Source organism: Cyprinodon tularosa, unplaced genomic scaffold (genome assembly GCF_016077235.1).
Source record: "Cyprinodon tularosa strain WSP-4 unplaced genomic scaffold, ASM1607723v1 ctg45, whole genome shotgun sequence".
NCBI classification, from domain to species: Eukaryota; Metazoa; Chordata; class Actinopteri; order Cyprinodontiformes; family Cyprinodontidae; genus Cyprinodon; species Cyprinodon tularosa.
This window is the reverse complement of record NW_024039174.1, coordinates 1,681,405-1,707,849: the sequence shown is the minus strand read 5'-3', so window position 1 is coordinate 1,707,849 and position 26,445 is coordinate 1,681,405. Positions and strand designations below refer to the sequence as shown.

Below are 26,445 nucleotides of genomic sequence, written 5' to 3'. Positions count from 1 at the left end.
ACAGGAAAACAAATAAATAAAAATAACTTTCTAATTTCTTCAAAAACATTACGATTTTTCTTAAACTCAGTAATTATCTTAATGTATCTAATTCTGAAGATGCATCTCCTTAGATTTAATATTTATATCAGCAAAGGAAACAACACACTTAATATTGCATGCTCTGTTGCTACAGCATCCTGACTATCATTGTTGATCAAGTTTTCCCTGGCAGGAATTTCTACAGATCAGCCCCTATAACTGCTTTAATAAAAGCTCAGTTAGGAAAGCTGTTTTGTTATGACATGGTGTCATTTACATAGCTATATTATTAGTTTACTAAAACTAGATCTCAGTCGACATTTATAGTGTAAATTAATCAAGCTTTTGCTGATGATATTTTCATGTGGAGCAGGTTGTTAAAGGGCTAGGCTAAGTTTAGCATCTCTGCTTTCTTTTTTGTTTAATGGGGCTATGGTTAATTTTGTGTAATGAAACAATGCATAAGTTTAAATTTTTACTTTTTGGAAAAAATACAAAAAACTGAATTTTATCTAAAGGATGATACAGTTTTTGAAATCAAAATGCATACACAAAAAAATAGGGTGCGATATTATGTGAAATACAGCAAAGCAAAACATTTGATTGAATCAATCCTGATTACTCGATCATTGAAATAATCAACCAATTTTGTCAACACCCATTAAATGCAGTGTAAAGATTCTAAAACATGCCTGAAAAGAATCACAACCCACTCAAAGCAGTAATTAAACAACAACTATAGGAAATATTCTGTATATATATTTTGCATAGATGAAAAACCTCCCTTATAATTATGCAGCAGTCCTCAATGGGTTTTATAAAAAAAAGGAATTTCAGCCATTGTTTAGCCATTTGCAATTTATTAAAAATTTGCAAAAGATACTTGTTTTTTTAGTTCAGATACTCATTTATTTAGGTATATTATAACTAAGAGTATGTTAATTTTTAGTGATTGAAAAAAATCAACAACATAAATAATCAGTACAGTAGGCCTAGCTGTTGCCTTGCTTTGTATCTAATGTTATGTTAGGAATCTTGTTTCAAATATAAATAAAAGCCCTTGGCTGTGCTAATAATGCTCTCATATCATTTATTCCTCTGTTTTGTAATGAAATGGTGAAATGTAGACTCATCCTGATGGAAGGAGAAACTATTATTTATGTTGTTGATATTTTTCAACCAGTAAAGATCAACATACTCTTAGTTATAATATACCTCTTTGAATGAGTTTTTGAATTAAAAGGCCAGTTTCTATTACATATAAATAAATAAATAGCAAATTGCTTAGTAGTGGCTAAAACTTCTCATATATTAGGTTGTGCAGACTGTTTTTTTCTGATGTGAGTAAAAATCAGTCTTCACAAGCCAAATGCTAAGATTGACAGTTGCAAACATGGACATGAGGAATAAACAAAGGTTAGAATAAATTACACTTTTGGCTTTCACTCAAAGTTTGAACATTTGCAACTCAATATTGTTTGTGCTTGATGGTCTTTGAAATCCATAAGCTCTTTTTTGGCAAATAACAGAACGGTATTGGAGAGATACAGTATGTCTGTGTCAATTATGCAGTGATATTTGAAACTGTTTGTAAATACAGATAGGAACACTTTGAAAATGAGAGAAAAATCATGAAAGTGGAAATTATGCTTGAAAAAATAAATGAAACAAGATGTTTCTCTACATACTTTTTATCCTTCCTGAGTGGTTCAATGTTTGCCTAACCCTCTTCTCTGGCACTGAAATGTTAATCTGATATAAAATATGCAATGGAAGTCAGTGATTGACAGGTTATTCAAATTTGTCAGTTGGATCTGCCCAATCTCACTGAATAGCTATCCCATCGAACAGCTGACCGAAGTTAAATATTAGTTATATCTAACTCTGAGCTATCGGAGCTAAAAACATAACTTTGGCAGGTTGAGTTTTTGGTTAATATTTACAGAAAAAATTCACTCAAAGTGGTCATATTATGTTGTCCTTACTCTCATATTATTAGTCCATTATTCCTAATGCAGCTATGTTCTTATGACATGTTCTTTATTGTTTCTACTAGTTTCATTGTTGCACATTAGTTCCAAGAGAGGCTGAACTTGTGGTTATTTTAGGCTATAAACAGCCAACTATGGCAAACCTGTCATTCACTGCAGCATCTGGCACTACAGCACATCCACTTCCTTAACCTTTATATTTTATCCATCCATCCATCCATCCATCCATCCATCCATCCATCCATCCATCCATCCATCCATCCATCCATCCATCCATCCATCCATCCATCCATCCAGGTTAAACAATCCCATGTTTAATATTGGATACTAAAAAGAGTTTCGTGGTAGCTTGAATTGGTTATACCAACTTTGGTATGCAGTTTGTTGACTCTGTCCTGGAGACATCATACTTACAGATGTGCATTTGGTACTAGGCCTTCAGTGGGCACCCCTCAACTTCATCTACTTTTTAACCTCTTGATTCCCAAATTTTATATGTTTATATTTATTTTTTAATAAATGTCAAAACGAGTGAAAGAAATTAGTCCACAACTTTAATAATTAACTAGGGCTGAAACAATTAATCAGATTAACCGTGATTAATCGATTGTTTAAATAATTGTCAGCTAATTTAGCAATCAATTAATCGTTAACCTGAGTATAGAGACTCTAAAACGTATCTTTAACTGACACAGGAACAGAAGCAGCAATTGTCCCAACATTGTAAAAAAAAATTCAAAGATTTTGCATTTAAGATAAAAAAGTTATTGTCTGTCAATATGCTGTATGAAGAACATGTCAAATGGAAAAATTTTAGTGGTTTGATTTCGTAAAAAGTCTATCTAGGCTATCCAATTATTAATCGATATTTTGAAAAAATAATCGAGAGATTAAACGACTTTGCAAAATACTCTTTAGTTGCAGCCCTATAATTAGCCTTCTCTTGCATCAGTATATCGTCTTCACTTAGTGCCCACTGCAAGTTGTGGATTCTTAAGTTTAATTTTTTTTCTTTTCCAAGCAAACACACATGGAAATTTTTTATTTATTCAAACTAATTATTTTTAGTCTGGATATGCAGTTGTAATCTGATAAACATATTTTCCCAATAGAAAGGAACAGCATAATAGTATTGCTTTTGCTCACGGTGCCTCATTTTCTTAAGAGATCAGTATTATTTTCTTAAGTGGAAGTTAATTTTAATGGGCGTAGTCATGCACTATTACTTTAAGATTTTTTATTTTTGCCTGTTTTGCCTAGCTTTGTTTGTAAGCAAAGTATGTCATAAAGAACTGTGATACTTTGTTGTCTTATAATGTTTTAGTTCTATGTTTTATGCTTTATTTTTGCTCTGTTTCTTAATAAACTTTGGCATTTAACATATTTATTATAACAAGACCACAGGAAATATGTCATGACCAAAACACATAATTTCTCCTATCAAGTAATTAAAATTTTACAAAAGTATCAGCCCATGGAGTCATCTAACAAGAACTGTTCTTTTTTCGCCCTGTAGTGCTTCCTCTCTCCACTCTGAACAGGGCGTGCAAATGCTAATGAATCTTTTATTACATCCTCTGTGAGATTCTGTTGCTTTTAATTTTTTAGACAAATGAATAGCATCCGGTCGGTGTTGCTTGTCTCATGTTAGACATAACTGGAGGGCCTCCACTCAAGCGGCAGCAGCCATTGTACAAAGCTATCAAACACCCATTAGGCCAGGTGCCAATTGCTTGTCAACTTCGGACATCATTCACAACCACATTCACTGGCACAATTCATGCTCAGTGACTTATTGAGTGACAGCATCTCATACTGCCCCATGAGTGATGTTTTTGTTGATCTCTCAATCACCCCTCAATTAAGGATGCAGTTTTATCCTTCAGCCTCTTTGCTCTGTTTTGTTGTGGGCGGCCATTAGCCATAGGGTGGCAAACAGACACAAAATGTTGGCATCCAAAGGGCAGCTCAGGAGGGAACCGCTTAAATTTGAAAGGGTGGTCACTCTGTGCTCACATTGCTGATGAGACGAAGGAGGTGGGCATTGGCGTAGGCCGGCCTCTCTGTGTGAAATGGTGGGCGAGTGGAGGGCATTGGCAATGTCAGGGTGTAAAGACGGACGAGGATTTGGAAGAGTCAAGTACAGCTGAAAGGGAAGTTGTTGGTGGTCTGCAGAGTTGCAGCAGCTGCCTCTGAAAACAAATGGAAGAAATAAGGGAGACAGAAAAAGGGGGTGGGGGGCAGTAGAGTCCGGTGGAAGGCGTGCAGGCTCCTAACTTTTTTTTGTCTGCTTGCGTTAATTTGTAGAGAAAAAGAGTGAGGAAACTTGGCCGAGGCCCGAGGGTCCCCCAGACTTCCCCCCACTTTACTCCGGCCTGCTAAACTTGAAGTTGAACACCCCCACCATGACTGCCACCATGGGTCCTCCTCTCTCCCACTTAGTTGTTCTGTATTCTGTCTTGGTGCTGGAGTGACAACGAGCCATTCACTGTGGAGGTAGTGCAAAAAGACTGGATCTTTCCTGTGTCTTTTTTGGGAGACAGTGGGAGTAGGGGGTTCGTGAAGTGGGAGGTGGATAACTGAAGAGAAGGAGGGCAAGACTATACTCCTGAAATGGATAAATGTGATAGATAAGTGGGAATGTAATGAGAGAGAGGGAAAAACACGGGAGGGTTGAGTAAAAAGTAAGGTGCAAAGGGAGATGGAGAAACAGAGAGAGGGAGGGAGGTTAAGTTTGAGGTTTGAGGCAGGACTGGAAACACAGGCGGAAGGGAGGGGGATGAGAGAGGGATGGGAGAGAGAGGGGACTACCATGCCGAATGAGCAAGAGAGGCGGAGAGGAAGCAGAGCTCCATCAGACGAAATGAGGTGAAAGTAATTCAGGCATTAATCAAGCCAGGGCAAAAGGGAGGGTATACTGTGTCCCCCCCATCCCCTTCTTTCGCTGTGGAACTGAAAGACAAGGTGTGAATGAAGGAGCCTACAGTGCCCAGCAGAGAATCACCACTTGGTCACAGCATCAAATCATGTCTGAGTCGAACACCATCACTGCTTCCACTGCAGACCAGGTCAGTTTCTCTGTATCTTTGTGATTTTACCTAATTTTTAATTTGCAAGTGTGCAAATATTTCTTTAACATTAGTTATTCCCACAGACCTGGTTAGGGACTGTGAAGCATCTTCTTTTAGGTCTTTGAAGTAGTTTATAAAGGCGTTCCAAAGTTCCGGTGAGATGTATATCATCTTTAGATCCTTAATCGGAAGTTGTTAGGGGGAGTTTCCAAGAGCAACTGAGTTGGTGTGTGTTTCTTGGACTTTCAAAGCTACAATTGTTTTGTTCTGAGCTGCCTGGACAACGGTACAGGGTCCTGAAAGAATTGAATTCATCAAGACGAGCTATTGTCTACGTCGCCTTATTTTTCGGTGATCATTCAGGGGGTCGGTGACGACTCAATATCCCCAACACCACGTGAGGAGGGGAACGCTGCTTTTTAAAAACCCGACCACGTGTGGCAGCCCTGAAAAGTTTTATAAGTAATTGCAGTGGGAAGTCCGGGCAGTGCTGTGAGAGAGGCGGTTGGTAAGGAAGTGGGCCGGCTTGCCGTGTGTTTGAAAAAGACAGAGTGGGTTTGAAAGAGATCAGAAAAGCAAAGGTGCCCAGTAAAGGCAGATATTTATGCCCCACCAGCCTCCCCCCAAACTGCCACTTCCAGAAGGATCTTTAATTGCACGCTTTGGCACATCATCCGTTGCACCGGCTTCTTTTATTAACAGTCAACTGAGTGAAACAATTAAATCTTGTAATCTGTGTAAGATAAGATGTACTGTTATTTCCGGTATAGCAGGTAAAGATGAAAAGAGGTGTGCACATACCACTGTGTGTGTCTGTGTGCATCCGACCTCGCTGCCGGCATACATTGTTAGCCAATTCCTTGTCTCCTGTTTCCGCCTGCTACTGTCAAGGCTGAGTCAGCTTCCTGTAGTTCTTTAAGCTCTCAAACACACACTCACAAACACACACCTACAGACATCCTTAGCTTCAGGCATTTAGACAAAAGCTCTGAGGTTTTTTTGCATTCGCACATCTACAATAGTACAACAGATGCCCAAATTGCTCACACACATATTTAAGGGATAAGAAGCTCCTTATACATATAGAACAATAATTTATTTAGAGCTCCAAAGTGTGTATGAACACTGGAGAACATCTGTATATGGTTTTGTGTTTAAGTGTACTAATCCAGAAAGACTTGGCAGTTGTGATTTTTTAACACAACAATTGCTCCACAGGTAATGACAGGACCTTAAGTCTTTAAGAATGGATACTAGGGTTGTCTGTCCAAATGAGTCCAAATTTAGGTTTTGAAATGCTGACTCCTCATTTTTTTAAACAAAACAAACAAAAAAATTAAAATGCCACCTTAGCTTTGGTAGACAGCTGGTAGCAGAATTATGATTACTCCTTAATAATTCTAACATAGGAAGACAAGGAAAGCATTTAAAATACTTTATTCCAAACTAGCTGCTTAAATGGGTCATTGTTTTATTAGGAGCAGGGATGACAGAATGCTGAGGTAAATGTGAGCAATACCTGTAAACAAAGTTTTACTGTTATTTTAACACAGGGAATTTTTTTATAGATTTGTCTGATTAAACTGGCTTCAGAATAATATATTAACTGTTGGCAGAGCATCATTACAACAAACGTCTCCATGTATTCCTCCGTGTATTTCACAGAGACAGTGGTTTTCCTAATCTGTCCTTGAGACCCAAAGTGCTGCACGTTTTAGACGTGTCTCTGCTCCAGCACACTTGCACCAGATAATTGCATTGCATCCTCACCAGCCAGCTAGGGCTGCAAATGCCTGTTTATCACAGAGTCATTTAAGTCAGGTCCATGGAGGAAGGGAAATACCTAAAAGATGCAGGATAGTTAGGATTGAGTTTAGTGAACCACTGCGTTAGAAAAGGTAGATTCTTAAAGGTGGATTTTTAAAGGCTGCCAACTTCTCCAGACTGAGGAAATTCAATAACAGATCAAAGTTCAAAGCTCAAATGCAAAGGACACATTTTGTTTTGCGCTGTTCCACTTTTGTGTTATCTATGGAAACTCTGGCTTTCTGTTGCGGCAGCCCAGCATATTTCCTGTTAAATAGCTTCTTTGAAATCTGTTTGCTGTTGCCGTATGCTAAAATAAATAATACCATAGTTTCTTACAAAGAGATACAATTTTTAACCGCTTAAACTAAAAAAAAACCTGCTTGATAAGTATAAAATATTAGTCAACCATTACATTTAAAGTGCTCTTTGCTTTGCAACTAACCATCCATCCGTCCGTCCGTCCGTCCGTCCGTCCATCCATCCATCCATCCATCCATCCATCCATCCATTTTCTCCTGCTTGTCCTTGTCATGGTTGCGATTGGGCCGGTGCCTATCTCCGGCAGTCTACGGGCGAGAGGCGGGGTTAAAAATATTACAGTTAAAATTGCGTGATTCGATACATTCGTAGTCAGTATTTAAACATTTTGGTTAGGATAGTTTCTTCATCCTGCCTTAAAACATGCTCTACTGAATTTTCTGTGTTGGAAATTAATCTTCTCCAATGCACCCTTTTATCAATTTACCATTATTTTACAAATAATATTTTGTGGCTTAGAGGTAGATGGTTGAAAAAATGTTTTAGGTATTTATGTTGTTTAAAAATACAGCAGTTTCTTTGAGTGTTTTCACAATAGATTTTTTTCCCCTCAGGTCAGTTTTTTTATGCAGTAAGTTTTGTCTTTTTCACAGAAAAAGCTGAATCAGTAGCAGACGCTCCAAATGTATACTGCAAATTAATGCCACGAGTGGAAGAAGCAAATGAATGCACAAACATGGCTTTGTAATCCCTTAAATGTCAGTGAAGATTATTTGGGCCAATTTAAAATTTTAAGGCTTTAAATTTAGACATAAAATCTTGATTGGAAACATGTTGCTTACATCATTTTTATTTTATTAAATCTACCCAAAAAAAAAAAAAAAAAAAAAAAAATATATATATATATATATATATATATATATATATATATATATATATATATATGTATATATATGTATATATATATATGTATATATATATATATATATATATATATATATATATATATATATATATATATATATATATATATATATATGTATGTATATATGTATGTATATATATACATATGTTTTTTTTTTTTTTCAAATACTTTCAAAATCATTAGCATTCATGTTTCAGCAGAGGTTTGGGAACAAAATATATATATATATATATATATATATATATATATATATATATATATATATATATATATATATATATATATATATATATATATATATATATATATATATATATATATATATATATATATATATATATATATATATATATATATATGTATGTATATATATACATATGTTTTTTTTTTTTTTCAAATACTTTCAAAATCATTAGCATTCATGTTTCAGCAGAGGTTTGGGAACAAAGCTATGTTAAAAAACATGTTCTAGCATTTGTTTTGTTTTTTTCAATGTGAGGCTCACAGCAGTGGCTTGACCTTAGCATGCTGGGACAAAAGTCTGAGGTCATGTGTATGATTTCAATATATGCTTGGCTAGTAATTGGAGTAATAAGAAGCTCGTTGGATCCTGTAAATGCTTTGTGAAAGCCGGTGATTGGCTTTGATGTTCTTTTACTAAAAAAAAAAAAAGGAATAAATAAGACCAACTGTAGTGACCCTGTCTTCAATATAAATTGGTGTCATTTCTAAAAAGTTATCCAGTTACATGAATATTTTCCTGACCGTTTTATAATCTACTCAGCTTAATTTTCTCATTTACTCTTGTTTGATACATTACACAAGAAATAACAAAGTTCTGCAACTGAACTGGTTATTATTTTCTAATTAAACATATTTTTCTGGATCATAGAATGCCAAGAGCGCAGCTAAAACATGTTGCATAGAAATTAGTCATTTCCCTCCCTTAGATGTATATATATAGGATGTTACTGTTCTCTCTCTGCTTTTCTGTTCATGTCTATCTATACGAGTGTACCTTGGACAAATTTAGCCTATTTGTGCTGCAGGCGGTCACATTTTAGTGAGGTAGGATATAGATTCTCCTATATTTCGTTTCAGCCGTAACATGATAAAAAGAGCTGAGACTGATTATCCGACAAGGATATTTTAAAGAAATATTGCCAGAAAACTGGTATGACTAATCAAATGTAGGAGCATCCATAAACATTTACTCTAGCTGCTGCTCATTTTAAGTTCAACATTTACATCTGGCAAGAGAAGCCAGCAGGGGCCAACTAACAGACAGACAGACAGACTCGAGACAGAACTGTTTCACTCTACTGTGGGCAGGTGTTGCAGTTTATAGAGCGCAGCAAAGTAGCTGTATTTATTCTAAGCCAAGGTTTGGCCAGCAGTGGGAACCAACACATGTGGAAAAGGAACACAGAAATAGTCTGAATAAATTGCTTGTCTGTAGATGTGGATGTAGGTGCCCCGTGTCAATGTCCCTGTGGTGGCTTCAACCTCTGCCATGCCTCTGTGCTTCACTTAGTTTGGTTTGCGGGCACACAGCTGCCCTTCTGAAGTGTTCATTTTACTCATTTTACACAACACAAGGTAAACGGATGATACCTGTGTACAATGGATGAACAATGTTTTCAATTGCTGCTTATTCTACTCAGTGTTTGAGTTTAAGGTTGGTTCAGTATGCTTTATAAACTAAAGCAAGGTTGAATGTACTGAGTTTTACCATTCCTTCAATGGGGTTGAAAGCTTAGTGAATGTCTGCTTTTCATAGATTTTTTTTTATTATTGAATACATCTCGATATATAATCAATGATGTCTGATTAGCATCTCTTTTAGATGACACAAACTAAATACTTTAAATCCTAAAAATCTGAACAGATTGCTTAAAGATAAATTTAGTAATTTCATACAGAAAAAAAATCTTTAAAATAGTCTTTACAGTATATTTGACCCTTTATGACTAAAACATATTTTAAAAGTACACTGACCACTTAGTAGTTCAGGGTTAGGGTGAGAGTCTATAAGCCTGTAGCCTATTTTTCCTGCGCTGTTCTGGTGATGTGACGTCCAGAACTTCCATGTTAAATGGCTCCAATCTAGCCACAATCAAAGCATCATGTTCAAAATTAATTTTGTGTATACACAGAAGTGACTGGCATCCAGCTCAACTCAGATGCTAATGGAAACTGTATGTATTATAAGCATGAGCAACAAGAACGGGCAGAAGAACACTTCAGTGCTATGTTTTGGCCACAGGTGGCAGTATGATTAGAAAAACTTGCAATGCCTATTTAAAAACCTGCTTTCAATTTTTAGAACTTATTATTCTTATTTAATGGATCGAACCTCCTCAATTAACCTTTTGTCATAGTCGTCCATTGTAGCTGTTCCTCGGTTTTTAAAAATGGCGGACAGAATCGATAAGGACGACCACACAGACAGCCGGAAAGGCATGCCAAGGACCAATCATAGCTGCTTTTTGTCTGCACACTTCCACGTGAGGTCTGCGCCGGTTTGTGACCATCCGACGTGTAGTCAAGATTGTTTTGAGGTGCACAGAGACAGATTGACGGTTGCAGAGGCTATGCCTCAGAAGCATAAATTGGCCTTTAGTTGTTTTGTGGACAGATCTTTCACATCTTAAAATCTGCCAAAGGTGGTAACAGATAAATAATACCTTACCAGACATCTGCTGCAGGCAGTATGAAAGACTAAAATTCTTTGACATGGGTTGAGAATAGAGATGGACTGATCCATTTTTTTTAAGGCTGAGCTCTGAATTTGTGCTGCTGATTTTTTGGGGCCTATTCTTGAAGCGAATATTGTTTTTTCTTCCTTCATTTACATGATTAAAATGACACAGTGATAAAAAAATGTCACATACATTTTAATTTAATCAAAAAAAGAAAAAATTATTTACAAATGAAACAAAACAATGTATCAAGATTGAATGAACGGCAATGCATGGCCTTCACGTAAGCTCAAGGTATGATGCTGAATGTAAAAAAAACCCTGCAAACACATGCACGTCTCAGCAAGAATAAAATTTCTAATATTGTCCAAAAACTTGATGTATTGGTCTCTCAGTAATTGATGCTGTTTTTATTTGTACATATGTCAACTGAAATATCTTATTATAGGTCTCAATTAGAAACAAGGGTTGCTATTAATTATCCAGTTTTATTTTGGGCAGTATATAATCTTACTATGCTATTACAGTTAATACAGTTTAGTTTCTAAAAGCAAAAAAAAAAAAAAAAATTCAAGTTAAGAAACTTGGCAAAATTATGTGCTCATCTCCCATAACTCAAGCTCAACTTTCTTTGCGAAACATTCCTTTAATAATGATCATTTTTTTGCTATTGTACTGTTACATATAATTCTGAGGGGCAGACAGAACACTGATTTTACATGTTTAGTGTTTTTTTTAAGTCATATATTTATTTAAAAAAATTATTTTACAACATCCTGTGGTATATAAAGCTGGGATCATAACACAGATGAACACAACAGGTGAAAACAACCAAGATGTATGACTGTACCGAGCTGTTAAAGCCACCCTTTTATGTTGTTTCTTGGAACTTTTTCTCTCAAGCCAAAACCAATGGAACTAATGTGCAGGGTTCACATCTTTCTCTCTCTGTGAGAATGGCAATGAGCCACTTCAGTCTCATTGGTCTCAAGTCTGCAAGACTTACACTGTGGGATATTGGTAGGGAAGATCATTGTCACATAATTGAACCTTTCAAAACTAATCAGGCTTTTGAAACCAGTCCTGTGAAAAAGTAATAAATACAATTGTGCTTAAAAGTTTACTTAAGACATTTTAAAAAAATAAATTGAGTTTGACAAAAGTAATAATAAATGAAAGTTTTAATCATGATGCTGATTTTATATATATATATATATATATATATATATATATATATATATATATATATATATATATATATATATATATATATAGCTCATGGAGCTCTTGAACTAACTTTTCGTTGAACAACACTTTGAGGCAATCGCTGAAATCAGGTGTTTTCTGTAATGTCTGGAAAAATTCAGTCAGACCTCTGCCTCTGTTGACAGGTATGCAAATTTGCTGTTCATAAGCAAGGTACTTTTTTCAGTTTTACATAGATAGATGTGTATATGTGTGTGTATGTGTGTGTCTCTGTATGTTTAAACGCCCTTTTTCTCAGCTATAGTGCAGCCCTGAACACACTAATTTTGCGTTCCTTTCATCCGAAAAAGTGTCATAAGAGGTCGTGGCATTTAGCCCTTATTGAGTGTCGACGGGAATGAACACACTTGACGAGATTTTTTTGCAAGGCAGCTTTTGTAGCTCCAATTGAGATAGACCCCAGGTATATATTAGTGGGACTATGCAGCAATTCAGGAGGAATTTTAATGGGTCTGACAGGAAGAGAGACACAGTTGCAAAGTAAATCGCATCCACTTTCAGGAAACATAAAATAGAATCTCTCAATCGCAAGAAATCGCTAGTGATCTTTTAAGCATTAGCCTAGCCACAGTCTGTACAGTTCTTCGTTGTCTGTGGTTGCAAACAACAGGTGATTACCGCCCCCTGCAGTATATATGCTTGTGGCCTCAGCTCAATGACTATATCATTTTCATACATTCAGATTTGCAATTAAGAAAAAGATATTCACATTAAAAAGAACATTGTTGTTACATAGAACACAGCCACGTTATTTAGTTATGTGTCAATTTGAAGAAGGCCTAAGTGAAGTAGTCCAAATTGCTTTCCAAAACTAAAAGAAAAAATGACAATGATAATAGTCCAATAATAAATTAATGAGTTCTGTCACTGTCCTTTTAATGCATAAAAATAGGTAGCGATAATTTCACAAAGTCAACTCCATATATATATATATATATATATATATATATATATATATATATATATATATATATATATATATATATATATATATAAACACAGTGGTCCACTATATAGCATGACTAAATTAGTTATATTCAGGTCATAATAAAAGGAGTTCATTGATTTCTTTTTATTTAAAACAAACTGCATAAAGTGCAATTTTTATCCCTATTGTAATTTAACAGTGTAAAACATTTTTACACGGTTACTATTTAGAAGGTTCCTGAAAAACTCTGGCATGATTATCTCTCCTAAAACTTTCATAGGCTCTCTCTCTGCATTACAATAAACAGTGATGAGCTTCTGGATGGCAGTCACTGCAGTGCTTAAAGAAGGTCTGTCATTATCATCATCAGCAATGCTCATCTCTACGTCATCTGCCCAAGACTGAGTGCCAAAAATACTTATCTGAAAGTTAGCTTCTTAGATGAGCACTCCCTATTAGATGTGGTAAAAGAGGATAAACTGTATGAAAGCCAAGAGAGTAGAAAATGATATTTATATGAGATGATCTTATTGTTTCTTAGAAAGAGCAAAACAAGAAAAGCTTAGCTTACAAACAAAAAGATGTTTCCCCTTCTTCCCAACAAGATTTGATTTATCAGTTAACTATGCTAGTTATTAAATAAATCAAGAATTTGATATGTCATGGCTGCTACTGCTGCTGTGATTGGTTGAAATCTCAACATGGAGGCAGGTGCCACTTGGTGATTTACCAATCACCTCAAAGAATTGTACTAATGTCCCTCCCTTTTGTGAATACTTTCCACAGGAGCCTTTCCAGGTAGACACTGTGTAGAATTCTAATTAAACTACAGGGCTCAATCTGGCTTAGGCCAGGTTAATTCCTACTTCTGTTCAAATGATAAAACTTGCAGATTATCACTTTAATTACATCATTAGCTTTAAAATGCTTATATACCTGAGCAAACATACTGAAAAAAACAGCAGAATAAATTTGCTTTTTTAAGTTTTCATTGAATAGAGTATTATAGTATTTGGTGTTTTCTGCTTTTAACATAGGTAATACGAGCTGATATTAGGTGATTAAATGTAGGGCTTCTGCTCTGGCAGCCTTCTTTCAGTCACTGAACAGACAAACTATGAATCTGTTTTTAGAAACTGGGTATGTTGTCAAACAGGTAAATCTATCTGTCTTGTAACCAAAGAAATAGAGGCTGTGTTCTCGGTGGCGGTAGGGTCTCCCAAGCCAAACAGACTGTGGGAGACGGGTCAGACAAAGAGTGGTTTAGAAAGCCCCCATGATGACAACAGAATCGAGGCACGTAATATCGACCGATGCGGCGGAGACACCAACCTGGAGCATGGCCTGGGTTGGGGTTTGTCAGCGAGCGCGTGGTGACCGTGTTTTTCCTTGCTTAGCTGAAAAAGCAACGCAAGGTCATTCCCCAGTGGGCCAACCATCTGCAGGGGGGTCATGAGGGAAGGGTGCAGAGAGAATTGCGAGGCGGTCAAAGTAGGAGGCTCTGATTTTATGATTTAAATAAATATAATCATTATTAATATGATGAAATCTTGAGTTTAAACAGGTCTAGTGCCACTACTTTGTATCTCACAAATTGGTTGCACATTTATTACATCAAAAGGCTGTATATTCATGGAGGAATAGTGTCCTTAAAGGAGTATGAGTGTGTCACAGCTTTGATTAAATTTAGAAATTGTCTCCATGTTGCAAGAAAAAGCCACAATGCAAAGTATAATGGGAGCTTTAATTGTTTTTTTCTAGTTTCTCTAACATCAACGGCTGTTTATAGAGATTTCTGATTGCCTACGCCTTGTCCACCTTAGGAATCATCACAATTGATTTGGTAGGAACTAATCTGCTGATTGAACAATGGTGTTTTTTTTTTCAAGTTCACCTTAATTCAAGTGAGGAAAAAAATAAACAGAAAAAAATTGTAAACTTTACATATGATTAAGATTGCTTTTGTTATTTTTAGTCTGAATGTGATTCAGCTTCAGTGTTGAGTTATTAAGCCTAAAAACTAAAACTCAATAAAGCCCTTCATGCAGTATTCACCTTTAGTTTGATAAACCTGAATTAAGTCATATTTTAGAGTATTTAGATAAGTTCTTAAAACTTTATAGATTATTTCTAATGATTTCTGTGTTTCACTTCTTCATTCCTCCTTTTCAGATAAATGCACAAAATCATACTGTACCTATAATGAAATTGTGTATTTAGTTATTTTTTCATATTTGATGTGTTAACTTTGTCATTTTACTTTGTTTTATGAAAAAAAAAAACATTCATTCTCATCATTTCCAAACATTGATGATTTTAAGATTAAAATTACAGTTAAGTTTGGCATTTTACAAGTATTTAGATTTCATTTTTATTTCAATAGTTTATAGTCAATAGTTTCTCAACTCTGAGCACTGAATTTAAACCAGGAACAATATAGCATCAGCATTTAACATAGTGGCTGTTTGGAAACCTAACATTCCATTAACTTCCTGGTCGGCACAGAGCAAAACTAAAATCAATTTCAATTACATGGGCATCACAACAACCGGCATCGTACAACATTCAAAGCAATGCGCTGCCCTACATCTGGATGCATCGCATTTGCATTTCTTGTGCTGCAAGTTTTCGATAGGTGAAGTTTATGCAGAACTCTGAAACTGGGTGAGGAGAAAAGGCTGATGAGGCTTATTCATCAGCTTTGTCATGGATTTGTAGGAGGCAAATACCAGGGGAGAAAAAGGAGGTGATGACAAGGCAGCGTGTTCACCGTGTTAGCAAGGAAATACAGAGGGGGTTAGGGCTGATAATGCTTGTTGAGTCTGCATATGTTGGGTGTGTGTTACTGTATGTGTGCTCAGGGTGAAGCAGCACACTTGCTTCACAGTATGAGGGATTAAAAGCAGCTTCATAGAGAGGATGTTTGTTAACACTGGCTCCAGTGGAGAATGCAGAGAGGAGAGCTCAAAAGGAGGGTGTCAAAGTGCTTTAATGTATTAGCCAGCATGTTAGCAGTAACTGATAACTTTATTTAACTCTATTTAGCTTTATTTATGTAATTCTAGGAATGTAGATGATGTAACTGTGAGAAAACCTTAAGCTTTTTATTGTTTTTCGAAGATTTTATAACATTGTCTTTCCACCTGCTCATGTTTCTGAAAACTCAGCGACATCCACTCACTAAATCACTGATACTAATCAAACATTTTTAACATTTTGTAACATTTTTCTCCTAAACATTTTGTGGGATTTCATGACACAACCTAACAAAAATAATATATAACTCTAAAGTTCACCACATCCTCTTACTGCTCCCCAATCATGCATAAAGTGCTCAAATAATAGTTGTTCTATCTTTGTAAATTATTTTCAAATCATGTCCTATAATTTTCTTCCCTCTTTACAAATAAACATCAACCTGTGTAAGGTAGCCAAAATATTTCCAGTATATATGTTCTTGGTGTTTTGGTGATCATGTTGTAGAGTTGGATCCTTCATGGTTATTTCTTTATACATTATGCTTGATTTGTTGGAGCCGCTGACTTTTAAGCACTGTTATTTGTATCATAGCATATTAGATAGAATATGCCATAAAACTTCAGAATAAAATACGTCTTAGAGCTTCCTATAAAAATATGTAGGACAATAGACTGATTAAAAATAACCAGCCATTGCTGATTAAATATACATTCGAAAAAAAAATTCAGAATACTGCAATGCTAAATCATTAGGAGAATTCTGTCTGACTCAATCTCACGTGGTTAAAGCCCTTTGTTGCAACCTAAAAGAGGAAGGTCCATTTATATTCAGTTTTTTAATAGAAAAACACATATCATCGTTTTTAAGCAAAGGTTGAAAAGTGCTGAAAATGCTGAAGAAATACAGGAAAATGTTTGTTTTAGCAGCAACCAGAACAATTTTCAAATCTCCTTTTTTCTCAGAAATTGTTAAAGTAACCAGTCTGTAGTCAAAACAGTTATTGTGCTGCAGTTATGCTGTTTTTAACTGAGGCTTTAATCAGCTTATCATGTAAACTCCACAATTTAAACAAGTTTATGAAGCTAATTGAATTCTGACTCTACAATTGATGTTGTGGAAATACAACATCTTGAAGACAACATTTGTTCAGCCTTCTTGCGTGTCGGGTGAATTCTTTGTGCTCTTGCGCTAATATAAAAATGCTGTGAATGTCCATGTCTGTTTATGAGTGCTACATTGTTTCAGGGAGGGGAAGGGTGCAGGTGAACAGCTTGCGAGGGCTAACAGTTCCGCAGGCCAGTCTCGCGCATCACTTGACTGCTATAACTCGATAAAGGCCTATGCATAAATGAACTTGTTAAGCAAATGAGTGATCAAGCAAGAGAGACGGGGGAGGGGTTTGGAGATGGTTTTCAGGGCTGGATGGGTGCACAATGGTGCATCAGCTCCTACTTCAACCTGCCTGCATGTCTGCACAAATCAGCCATCCCCAGCCCTCGGCCCTCTGTCTCCAACTCTCTCAGATCTTTTCTGTAACTCTCAGTGTCTGTCTCTATTTCAGTCAGCCCCTCCCAGTCTCCTAATCTCCTCTTCCAAGGCTCATGTTATACCATTGTTTAATCCAAGAACAACCTATTTCTGACGCTTCACAATGCCTTGACAGGGTACTGTCATCCCACCAGTGTAGAGAATGAGGAGCTGAGTGGAAAGATTTGGTCTATGCAAGCAATGGTGGTTACCAAAAATATATCTGTATGCTTGATGATGCTGCATGTTGCCTTAATCAATCACAAGTCTAAAAATGTCTTTACTGATAATCTGTTCAAACATAAAACTCAGGGTTTTTTTTAGGGAATCAGTAACATACAGAGATATAGACAGCTATCACAGAGGAAAACTTCCAAGAAACATGCCACCATATAAAATAGGTATGAAAAATATTTTCAGCCTCGGTATCTGCCACTATTATCTTTATAAATAAAAAAAAAAAATAAAAATAAAAAATAAATAAATAAATAAAAAATAAATAAATTAAATAAATAAAAAAATATATATATAAAAGGGAGAAAAGAAAAAAAAAATAATAATAAATAAATAAATGAATAAGGGGGGGGACAACCCCAGCCGGCCAGCCCACGCGCAACACGCAGAGCCCCCGCCCCGGACGAAGCCACACCAGGGGGCAGCAAGGACCAGGACCAAGACAGGGAGCCAGACCCGAAGCCCTTCCAAGATCTTCTTCCCTCTATCACCACCCCCCACCTATTTATTTATTTATTTTTTTTTGGATGGACAGGACAGGGGGAGGGTGGTGGTGTCGGCTCCGTGTCCGGCTGGCTGGTGGGTCCTGCTGCCGGTCCCGTGCCCCCGGGCTATGGTGGTGGAACTGGTGGGGCCCCCTTCTCTGGGGGGGCTCTCGGGGAACGGGGGTGCCTATTGGGGTCAGCGGGGGGGCTGGCTCCCTGGGAGTGCAGCAAGCACCCCAGTCCTTTGCTCCCCATCCCCGAAATCCTCCCTCTGCCTGCTCCATCACTCTGCCACACATGTAGGTTTTTGGGGAGGGGGTCGTTACTGGAGGGCCACACCTTCTGATGACGTCCCCCACACCAATTTTATTTTGCATTTTAGACACTTCTATCTACATCATTTTCACAACACACATCTATGCAGGGCATTTTCGGGGGGTGGGGGTTAGGGCCACCGGGGGGGGGCTTATTTTATGGGCCTCACCACGGTCGGCCTCCTCCATCCCCTCTCGCATCTAGACATTGAGGGTTGAGGGTTGTCGAAGAGGGGGGTGTGCTGGCACCGTCTATCTCCTGGAGGGGGGGTGGAGTGTGCCGGACACCCCCTCTTGGTACTCCCAGTTTTAATTGCATCTGAGAGCAACACGCAACAACACCACATTCGAGCGGGCGCAGTGAGGATCGGGGTCTTCTCACACCCCTGTTCTCCGGCTGCCGCCTGGAGTCTGGGGCCTGGAGGAACTGGAGGAAGAGCGGGCCACCTGGTCCGTGGTTTTGGCTGGGGCTGGCTGTGGGGCCTAGGTGGCCTGCCGGTGGCGGGGCTGTCACCTCTGCTCTCCCCAAAGAAGGTTGGATGGAGGGGCATGAAGTGCCTGGTTGAAGTTTTTTTTTTTTTTCTTTTCTTTCTATCCGGGGGGGGGGGGGGGGGGGGGGGGGCGGTTCTGGTTGGGTGGCCGGCGCGGGATGGGTGGGCCCCGGCTCTTGCTGGGGGTGGTCCGGTCCGTGTGCGGGGTTGGGGGCCGGGCTTGAAGCAGGAAAGAGATGGGTTGGTGTGGCGGTGTCGCCACTCCCCTCCCCTCACATCCGGATTTTAGGTTCACTTATGGGGTCATCCGATAGTCCCGGGACCGACCACCGGTGTCACCGGGTTTTTGGTCCTGGTATTATTGGATGTGAGTGTTATGTGTGAATGTGTGTCCGCGTTGTTATTTTCTTTATTTATTATTATTTTATTCAATTTTTTCTTTTTCTTCCTGTGGTAAGAGTGGGGGCACTAGGGAGGGAAGGCATGATTGAGATGGTGTGTGTTTTTTTTTTTTTTTTTTTTTTTTTTTTTTTCCCAGGTTGGGGTCTCAACCGCACCCTCTCCCAAATACAGTACATCTCAAGTCTCCGCTAAGTGCAGAGCCCATTCCCCCCGTCCTGCTCTCCCTCCGCTGGCTGGCGTCGGGGCTCACCGGTGCACTGGTGGAGCTGGGGGTGGATGCCCGGGGGACTGCTGGCTCATTCCTGGCGGCCTCTCCGCTGGCCCCGGCCGGCCGGGGCTTTGCTGGGGCTCCCGTCTGGGGATCGGGTGCCCTTGGGGCCTCGGATCCCTGGGGCCTGGGACTGGATCCGCTTCGGGGTGGGGCTGGGTGTTGTTCGGGGATTTTCGGGGTCGGTGCCGGTGCCTTCGCTACGATGCCGGTTCCTGGGCGGTGTTTCTTTCCTATGCCGGTTCTGTGGTATCGGTTCAGGGGGGGGGGGGAGCTGCACGGCATGGTGGGGTGCGGGTCTTGGGTCCTGTTTTGGGCTCCGGTTTTTCCGCCGCACTTCTCCTCTTGCCTATTTATTTTAATTGTAATTATTAATTTATTAATTAATTAATTTATTTACCTATTTATTTATGTTTTTTTTTTTTGTTTTTTTTTCTCTCTTCCTCGGTGGGGGGGAGCGGTTGCGGGCGGGTCGGTGTCTGGTGTCCGCTGTCGCATTGTGGGGGCTCCTTTTTTTTTTTTTTTAGTTTTTTTGGGGGGGTTTGGCAGCCGCTGGGCGGGCTGGCTGCGCTGGCTGGGTATTCGGGTGGGTTTTCCCTCCTGGAGGCATGGCGGGGCTGCTCTGTTCCCGCTGATCGCGGCGGGTGGGGCTGCGGGGTGGGTGGGGGCCTGGAGTGGCTATGGCCGGCGCGTGTTGGGGGGCCGGGGCGGCGGAGCTGCTCTGGCCGCGTGTCAGGGCCTGGTGCGGGCGGCGGGGGGGGGGGCGGCGGACGTGGCTGAGCTGCTTTGGCTTCGTCCGGTGGGGGGGCGGCGTGGTTCGCTCCGCTCTGGCTTTGTGCTGCCCCTCGGGCTGCTGGGGGGGGTGGTTGCGCCGGCTGCGGTCTGCTCTTCTTGCGGTTTTGCGCCGGGCGGCTTTTCTGCTCTCGGGCTGATTCTGTGCGCGGTGTGTTTCGCTGCGCGCTGTTGGCATCGGTCTCGGTGGGGTGGGGCTGCGCTTTTGGCCGGGGGGGGCGTTTTGGGGGGGTCCCGCGGCCGGTTCGCGGCGGATGCGCATGGGCCCGGCCGGGGGCGGGGCCGCCTGAGTGTTTTTCCTGGGTGGTGCGGTCGCGGTGGGTGTTGCGGCCGGTCGCTGGGGCTTGGTGCCGGGGGGCGGGGCGTGTTTCGGTGCTCTGTGGGGCTGGGGCGTTTCGGTCGGCGCTGTGGGGGGGCTGGTGTTCGGTGCCCGGCCCTACTTCGGGGTGGCCGGCTGCCGGCGGGGCCCGCGGATTCGTCCCCGCGGCTCCCCGGGGCGCCGGCATGGCGGTGGCTGGGGGGCTTCTTTGTGGCTGTCTCTCCTCCTGCCTTGGTGGGGGTCTGATTTCCGGGGCTGGCCCCGCCTTGGTGCCTTCGCTTCTGGGGTCCCCTTGGGCGCCTGGGGCTTTGGGTCTCCCGGCGCTGGACTTGGTGCTCTGGGGGGTGTGCTTCTCCGGCTCTCCACAACCACTATTGAGCATTTTTTCTATGGTTAAAACTTTACATGCACAAGTTCACCCTCACAAACAACTACAGGTGCTAGGCTTCAGGTACTTAGAGATTCACTTCCAAACAGAAACCCCACATTTATATCTTCAGGTAACACAGAGTACATGTCAGACTTAATAATATTACTTTAGCGATGGTTTCAAGGTGTTTGCTTTATTGTGTATCTCGTACCATGTCTTTTGGTTGTGCTGTTCTTTTTTTTTTTTTTTTTCTTTCCATCTCATTACAGGTGTTGAAGCAGACTGAAAATGTTTTGTCATTGTCTCCTTCCTATCTCCTCTTTCTTTCATCTTTTGTCCTGTTTTTTTTCTTTTTCCTTCTTCTTCTTCTGTTTTTCTGCTCTACTTACATTGCAGTGTCCATATGAACTGTAAAACTCCCTGCATAATTATAATAAAGCAATTTATATACATGAAACAAGTGGAGCAGTATGGCAATTGCGATAACGCTACACTTGTGAAAGTAAAATCTGTTGGGCTCCTTTTGGCATCAAGACAATTATTCTTATTGCCACAAAAAAAAAAAAAAAAAGTAAATATCAGACATTAGGACATTGTTTTTGAAACAAACTATTTAGAATTATTGCTGCAGAGGGTCAACTGCATCCAACCGATGCATAAGAGTGCCCCAGAAGGGGTGCTGAATAAAAAATTCCAATGTGTTAATGTATTTTGAAGTTTAAGTAAAAAATAGTCAAAGCGCTATTTGCAACGACTGCACAACACAGGAAAGGAAAAACTACATATTGTCTGTATTGTCTTTGAAAATTGAAAGATCTTCCTGAATTGTAAGCGCAATGTCTTCAAATTTGGAAACAAAATTGTGACCAAAAAAAAGAAAATGTCTTTTTAACTTTTTTGGAATTATCTGTCACTAGATCTAGGGAAAAAAATTTGGTATCAACAGGGCCTGAAGTTATTTTTTTTTTGGCTACCACTCACTGTGGGGTTTTTTATGCCTAAAATAAAGGTTGAAAACTCAGAAAAAGCTTTCAATGGTTCTTGAACTTGTACAGAATAAACATTAAAGCGCTTTCAGGTTATTAGCCAACTTAATCTCATTTATGACTAGATCTACAAAGTTACTTACAACTGTATCTGACCTGGTTTTACTGGCAAACCAGGTCAAACCAGATAGAAAAGGAAAATAAATATAAACAGCAAATCATCTCACTGGTGGCCTCATTGATCTAGTTACCACCCAGCTGCAAATCTTTTTAGCTCTATAACTGTTTCTTTGTCACTATTTACTATGGCGTCAGGATTCTGCAATAAGTCCACACACGCAATAAATACTCCTATGAGTAGCTTTACTTCATAAGTCGATCAATAACTCTTCCTCATGCACATGTTTAACATGTTACATTTGTAAATAGAGAACCACGAGGCCCCAAAATATCACACACACGAGTGCTTGTTCCTTCTCTGTACTGTGTGGTTTGATATCCACTCTTGCAGCCTCCCTCCTCCTCGCATGTGAACCTGTTTCTTCTCACTGCTGTCAACTTTTGTCCTTTTGAAGGTGTTACGCACCGGACAAAGCAACCCAGCGGTAATTGGCTAGTTTTCAGTTCTTAGTCTGAATGGAAATGTATTAAACTGACTAAAGCCTCTTTCCCACTGAAAATATCGCGTTTACCCGCTTTTTTCAAACATGGGTCGACCCGCTAACAAACAGCATTTGGCTCACTTCCCGTTGTCAATAAAAGCTGGGTCTAACCCCTCGCTGGCAAGCAGCATGGCCTTTGTCCCCACCACTGCCACGTGTCTGGTGACACCATCATGCTGTGTTAGTGTTGATGCTGTCATCAGTGTGACAGAAATCATGTAAACAATGGAGAGCAGCATGTAAGCAAGCCTGGGCGTAGTAAGTGTGCTTTATTATTTTGCTCTATTATGTTTCTGAATATCTCTTCCAGTGCTGCTCCATGTTTATCGAAGGTAAACAGAGTTGTTTCGGCTTGTTAGATCAGATGTGGCTGATGCGGTGTGTTGATGTCCGTACATTTGCATCAATGTGTGATGTAATTTAGCGGGTCAACCTGGCTCTGGTGTTCCAAGAGCATGCCAATCAGAGCCGAAGCAACTTTAACGGGCCTAGCTTGCCGAGTCGTTCCGCCCAGGTAGACACGCGTCAGTGAGCTGCTCCAGCTGCCACTAAAAGCCGATTGTTTCCAGGTTTATACAGGGTTTTCGGCCAGTGGGAAAGGGATATTATTGATATAGTTCTATGACCAAAATTATTGGGCCAATATTTCCATATAGTGTTATGGCTTGGCTCTTTTAGCCATAACAAAGAATGTAGAGACAAGGACTTGACAAATGCTGAGCTCTTTTTTTAAGCCCAAAACAATATAATAAATAACAAAACAATAAACAGATACTGCAGGATCCAGGTGGAGCGAGCTGGCTGGAGCGGCAGCAGGAGCAGAAGCATTCAGCAAGTATTGGAGCTGGAGCCGGTAGCAAGCGTGAGCAAATGTGACTGCACAGATTCAAGCCACTTTTATTGGCATGGGGTGATGGGTACTAACAATTATAAATATATGCATAATACATGAATCAAAACAGTGTTAAATGCAGGTAACATTTAGGTAGACTTTCGGTTGTATTTGTTTCCCAGTTTTCCTTAAGTGAGTCTTAGGGTTTTATCAGTGTAACTAATAAAGATCACAGACAGGTTATCCTTATCTAATGACCTTAATGCCTTAAAACAAGTCTCCCGATAACTTTTCACATTTCTTTGAATGCACTTGTACATAATTTAATTGACATTTAACTCAACTAGGTTTTGTATAGATTAAAGAGTTAGATTTTTATGCAAACATTTTTTTAATTTGCTTGAAACTTATCAAGAGCCTAATCTAATGTGCATATAACCAGTCGGATTTAGGTATTTTAACTTGTAAAACACATACTTTTATTAATTTGTTCCTAACTAGTGATCGGAATTCAGATTTTTCTAAAGACTATCATTCCCTCACCAACTTCCTCTCTAACTTTTTTGTTGTCTTAATAGTACCTAGATATTTTTGATTGACAGATGAAAAAATATGAATTTTTGGTTTTCCAGCTGACCAATCACAAGTAGGACCAGGGAAGTTGGAAATTGAACAATTAAATTTATTTTAATACCAAACTTTATTGTCTGAATTAAACGTTGAATCAACAATGATGCAGATCAGTATTTTAAGGTGGCCACAAACATTTTCCTTGGGTTTATATACTACACTGAAAAAACGATCGAGAAATAAGTAAACATTTCTTAAATTAAGTGTATTTACCCTTAATTTGAGTAGGTATATGATATAGTTTGCCAATGGAATCAGTGTTTTTACTTTTAAAATTAGATAACTAGATAATATGCACTTAAAATAAGACGCAATTGTGTTTTCTTATTTAAAGTTTAAATTGTCTTGAACCATTGGAAAAAACAATAGTTTACCTCCTCAATCCAAGAACAAATGCACTTGTTTTAAGAAAAATGACTAATCTAGATTTAGATTTTTTTCCATTGTAAATTCTTCATTCCAGTTACATTACAGATGTAAAGTTAACGGTTACCTTAATTTTAAAGCTATACTGTATTCAATATATTCATATTATAAGACATGTTTTATACCATGAGGTAGAAATGTTTGTTTCACAGATTGACTTAGTGAATGATGATGAGTTTTTTCCTATAAGTGACCCTGAGCTGAGCGACCATCTTTCCCACCTTTTATCTAACAGCACCCGACTCTCTCTTGTCTTCGTCCTGTCACCTTATCCATTGGACTCAATTAATCAGCCATGGAGAGGGATTTGTTCAATTCATGCCCAATAGGAGCATTTGGTATGTGGCCTCAATGGTAACAGGTTGAGAAGCTACGGTCTACACTGTCTTTAGGCCTATTACTCACACCTCACAGCTCACTGATAAAAAGCGCTTTCAGCTGCCCGGTATTGGGGGGATCCGGTAGGCTTTTTGTGCCATAATAGCCAAGTGGATTCAGTCAGCACAGACAGACATGTTTACTAAACTCTGCATAGGTGCAGCAGAGGAGATTATGGGGGCCATTTGAAATAAGTGGATTGGAGACTATTGGCTGGGAAGCCTGGACTAAATGGCAACATGTTGTTCAGCCTATTTCACAAGAATCTTTTCAGCTCTGGACTGGCTGTAACAGTGTTAGTAGAAATTAACCCAAACAACTCATAGAAAGAGCCTTACACTTATTTCATGCAGTATCTATAACTGTTTTACTATTAAAATGAGAAATCAGATCTTCTCCCAATTAATGAATGCACAATGCCTGAGCCCATCTGACGACAGACATCATTGTGGACACTTTTACATGTTAATTAGTTAGATTAAATAGTAGGGTTAGTTTTTAACTTAACAATGAGGTTATTATTTTAAGTTAAATAAAACACTGAAATGTACAGTATAAAGTTATTTAAAATAAATACCTATTGCCAAATCTTTTAACTTTTGTTGTCAGTTTGGTTAAAAAAAAGGCAAAAAATAAGGGTTATGAAAACACCATAAACCATCGTGTTTATAACTGAGCAAAGCTTTCGATTTAATGTTTGACGAACATTCCTAGATTCACCTATGGTCATAAAATCTGGGTCATGACTGAAAACAAAACGAGACCCTGGATATGAGTGGCTGACATGAGCTTGCTTTAGGCACCTCCCACCGGGACTAGGCCCAGGGGACGTCTACTGGGGACAAGTGAGAATTATTGACAACTAAAGTTTGTCCCAGAAGGGCTGGAAGAGGTGTCTGGGGAAGGGAAAGTCTGGGCATCTCTGCTGAGACTGCTGTCCCCACAACCTGTTTGCAGTAAGCAGAAGATGAACAATATGAGAATGTTTTGAAGAAGATAAGTTATTACCATATGAAATGTACACCCAATCTTGCTGTATACGCTCTTAGACGGCCATCTGTACTCAATAGATTGCCCTTTCTGTTTTGTAAAATAAACCGCTGCCATTTCTGCATCACTTTTCTCTGTGCAGCTCTCTGTCATTTTGCTATTGCAACTTCTGACTTCCTCGTGCTCAGAAGACTTAATGCAGGTTTGTCCGAGAAATCGAAATGGCATCGTTTTTTGTGAAAAAAGTGATAGCTGTAGACAAGCTTGTGCTAATTTCACCAAAATTAATAACACTCAGCAAAAAAATATTACAGTTGTTGGTCTTAAATTGTGCAGTTTATGAATATAAAGGATTTTAAACTCAAAGTGCTCAATATGTAATCTAATAC

The 26,445-nt window shown here is 39.2% G+C and overlaps 1 protein-coding gene across 3 annotated transcripts in view; it reads left to right on the top strand.

The window, feature by feature from the left end:
* slc6a9 (solute carrier family 6 member 9) overlaps positions 1–26,445 on the top strand; it is an 89,734-nt gene that overhangs the window by 30,725 nt on the left and 32,564 nt on the right. The window contains exon 1 of one of the 3 annotated variants that reach the window (XM_038300506.1): positions 4,804–5,080. The exons of the other annotated variants lie outside the window; for them this stretch is intronic. Within the exon in view, the coding sequence (XP_038156434.1) occupies positions 5,039–5,080 (42 nt within the window). The 5' untranslated portion in view covers positions 4,804–5,038. Of the gene's footprint in view, positions 1–4,803; positions 5,081–26,445 lie in introns of those variants that run through there. 3 annotated transcript variants of the gene reach the window in all.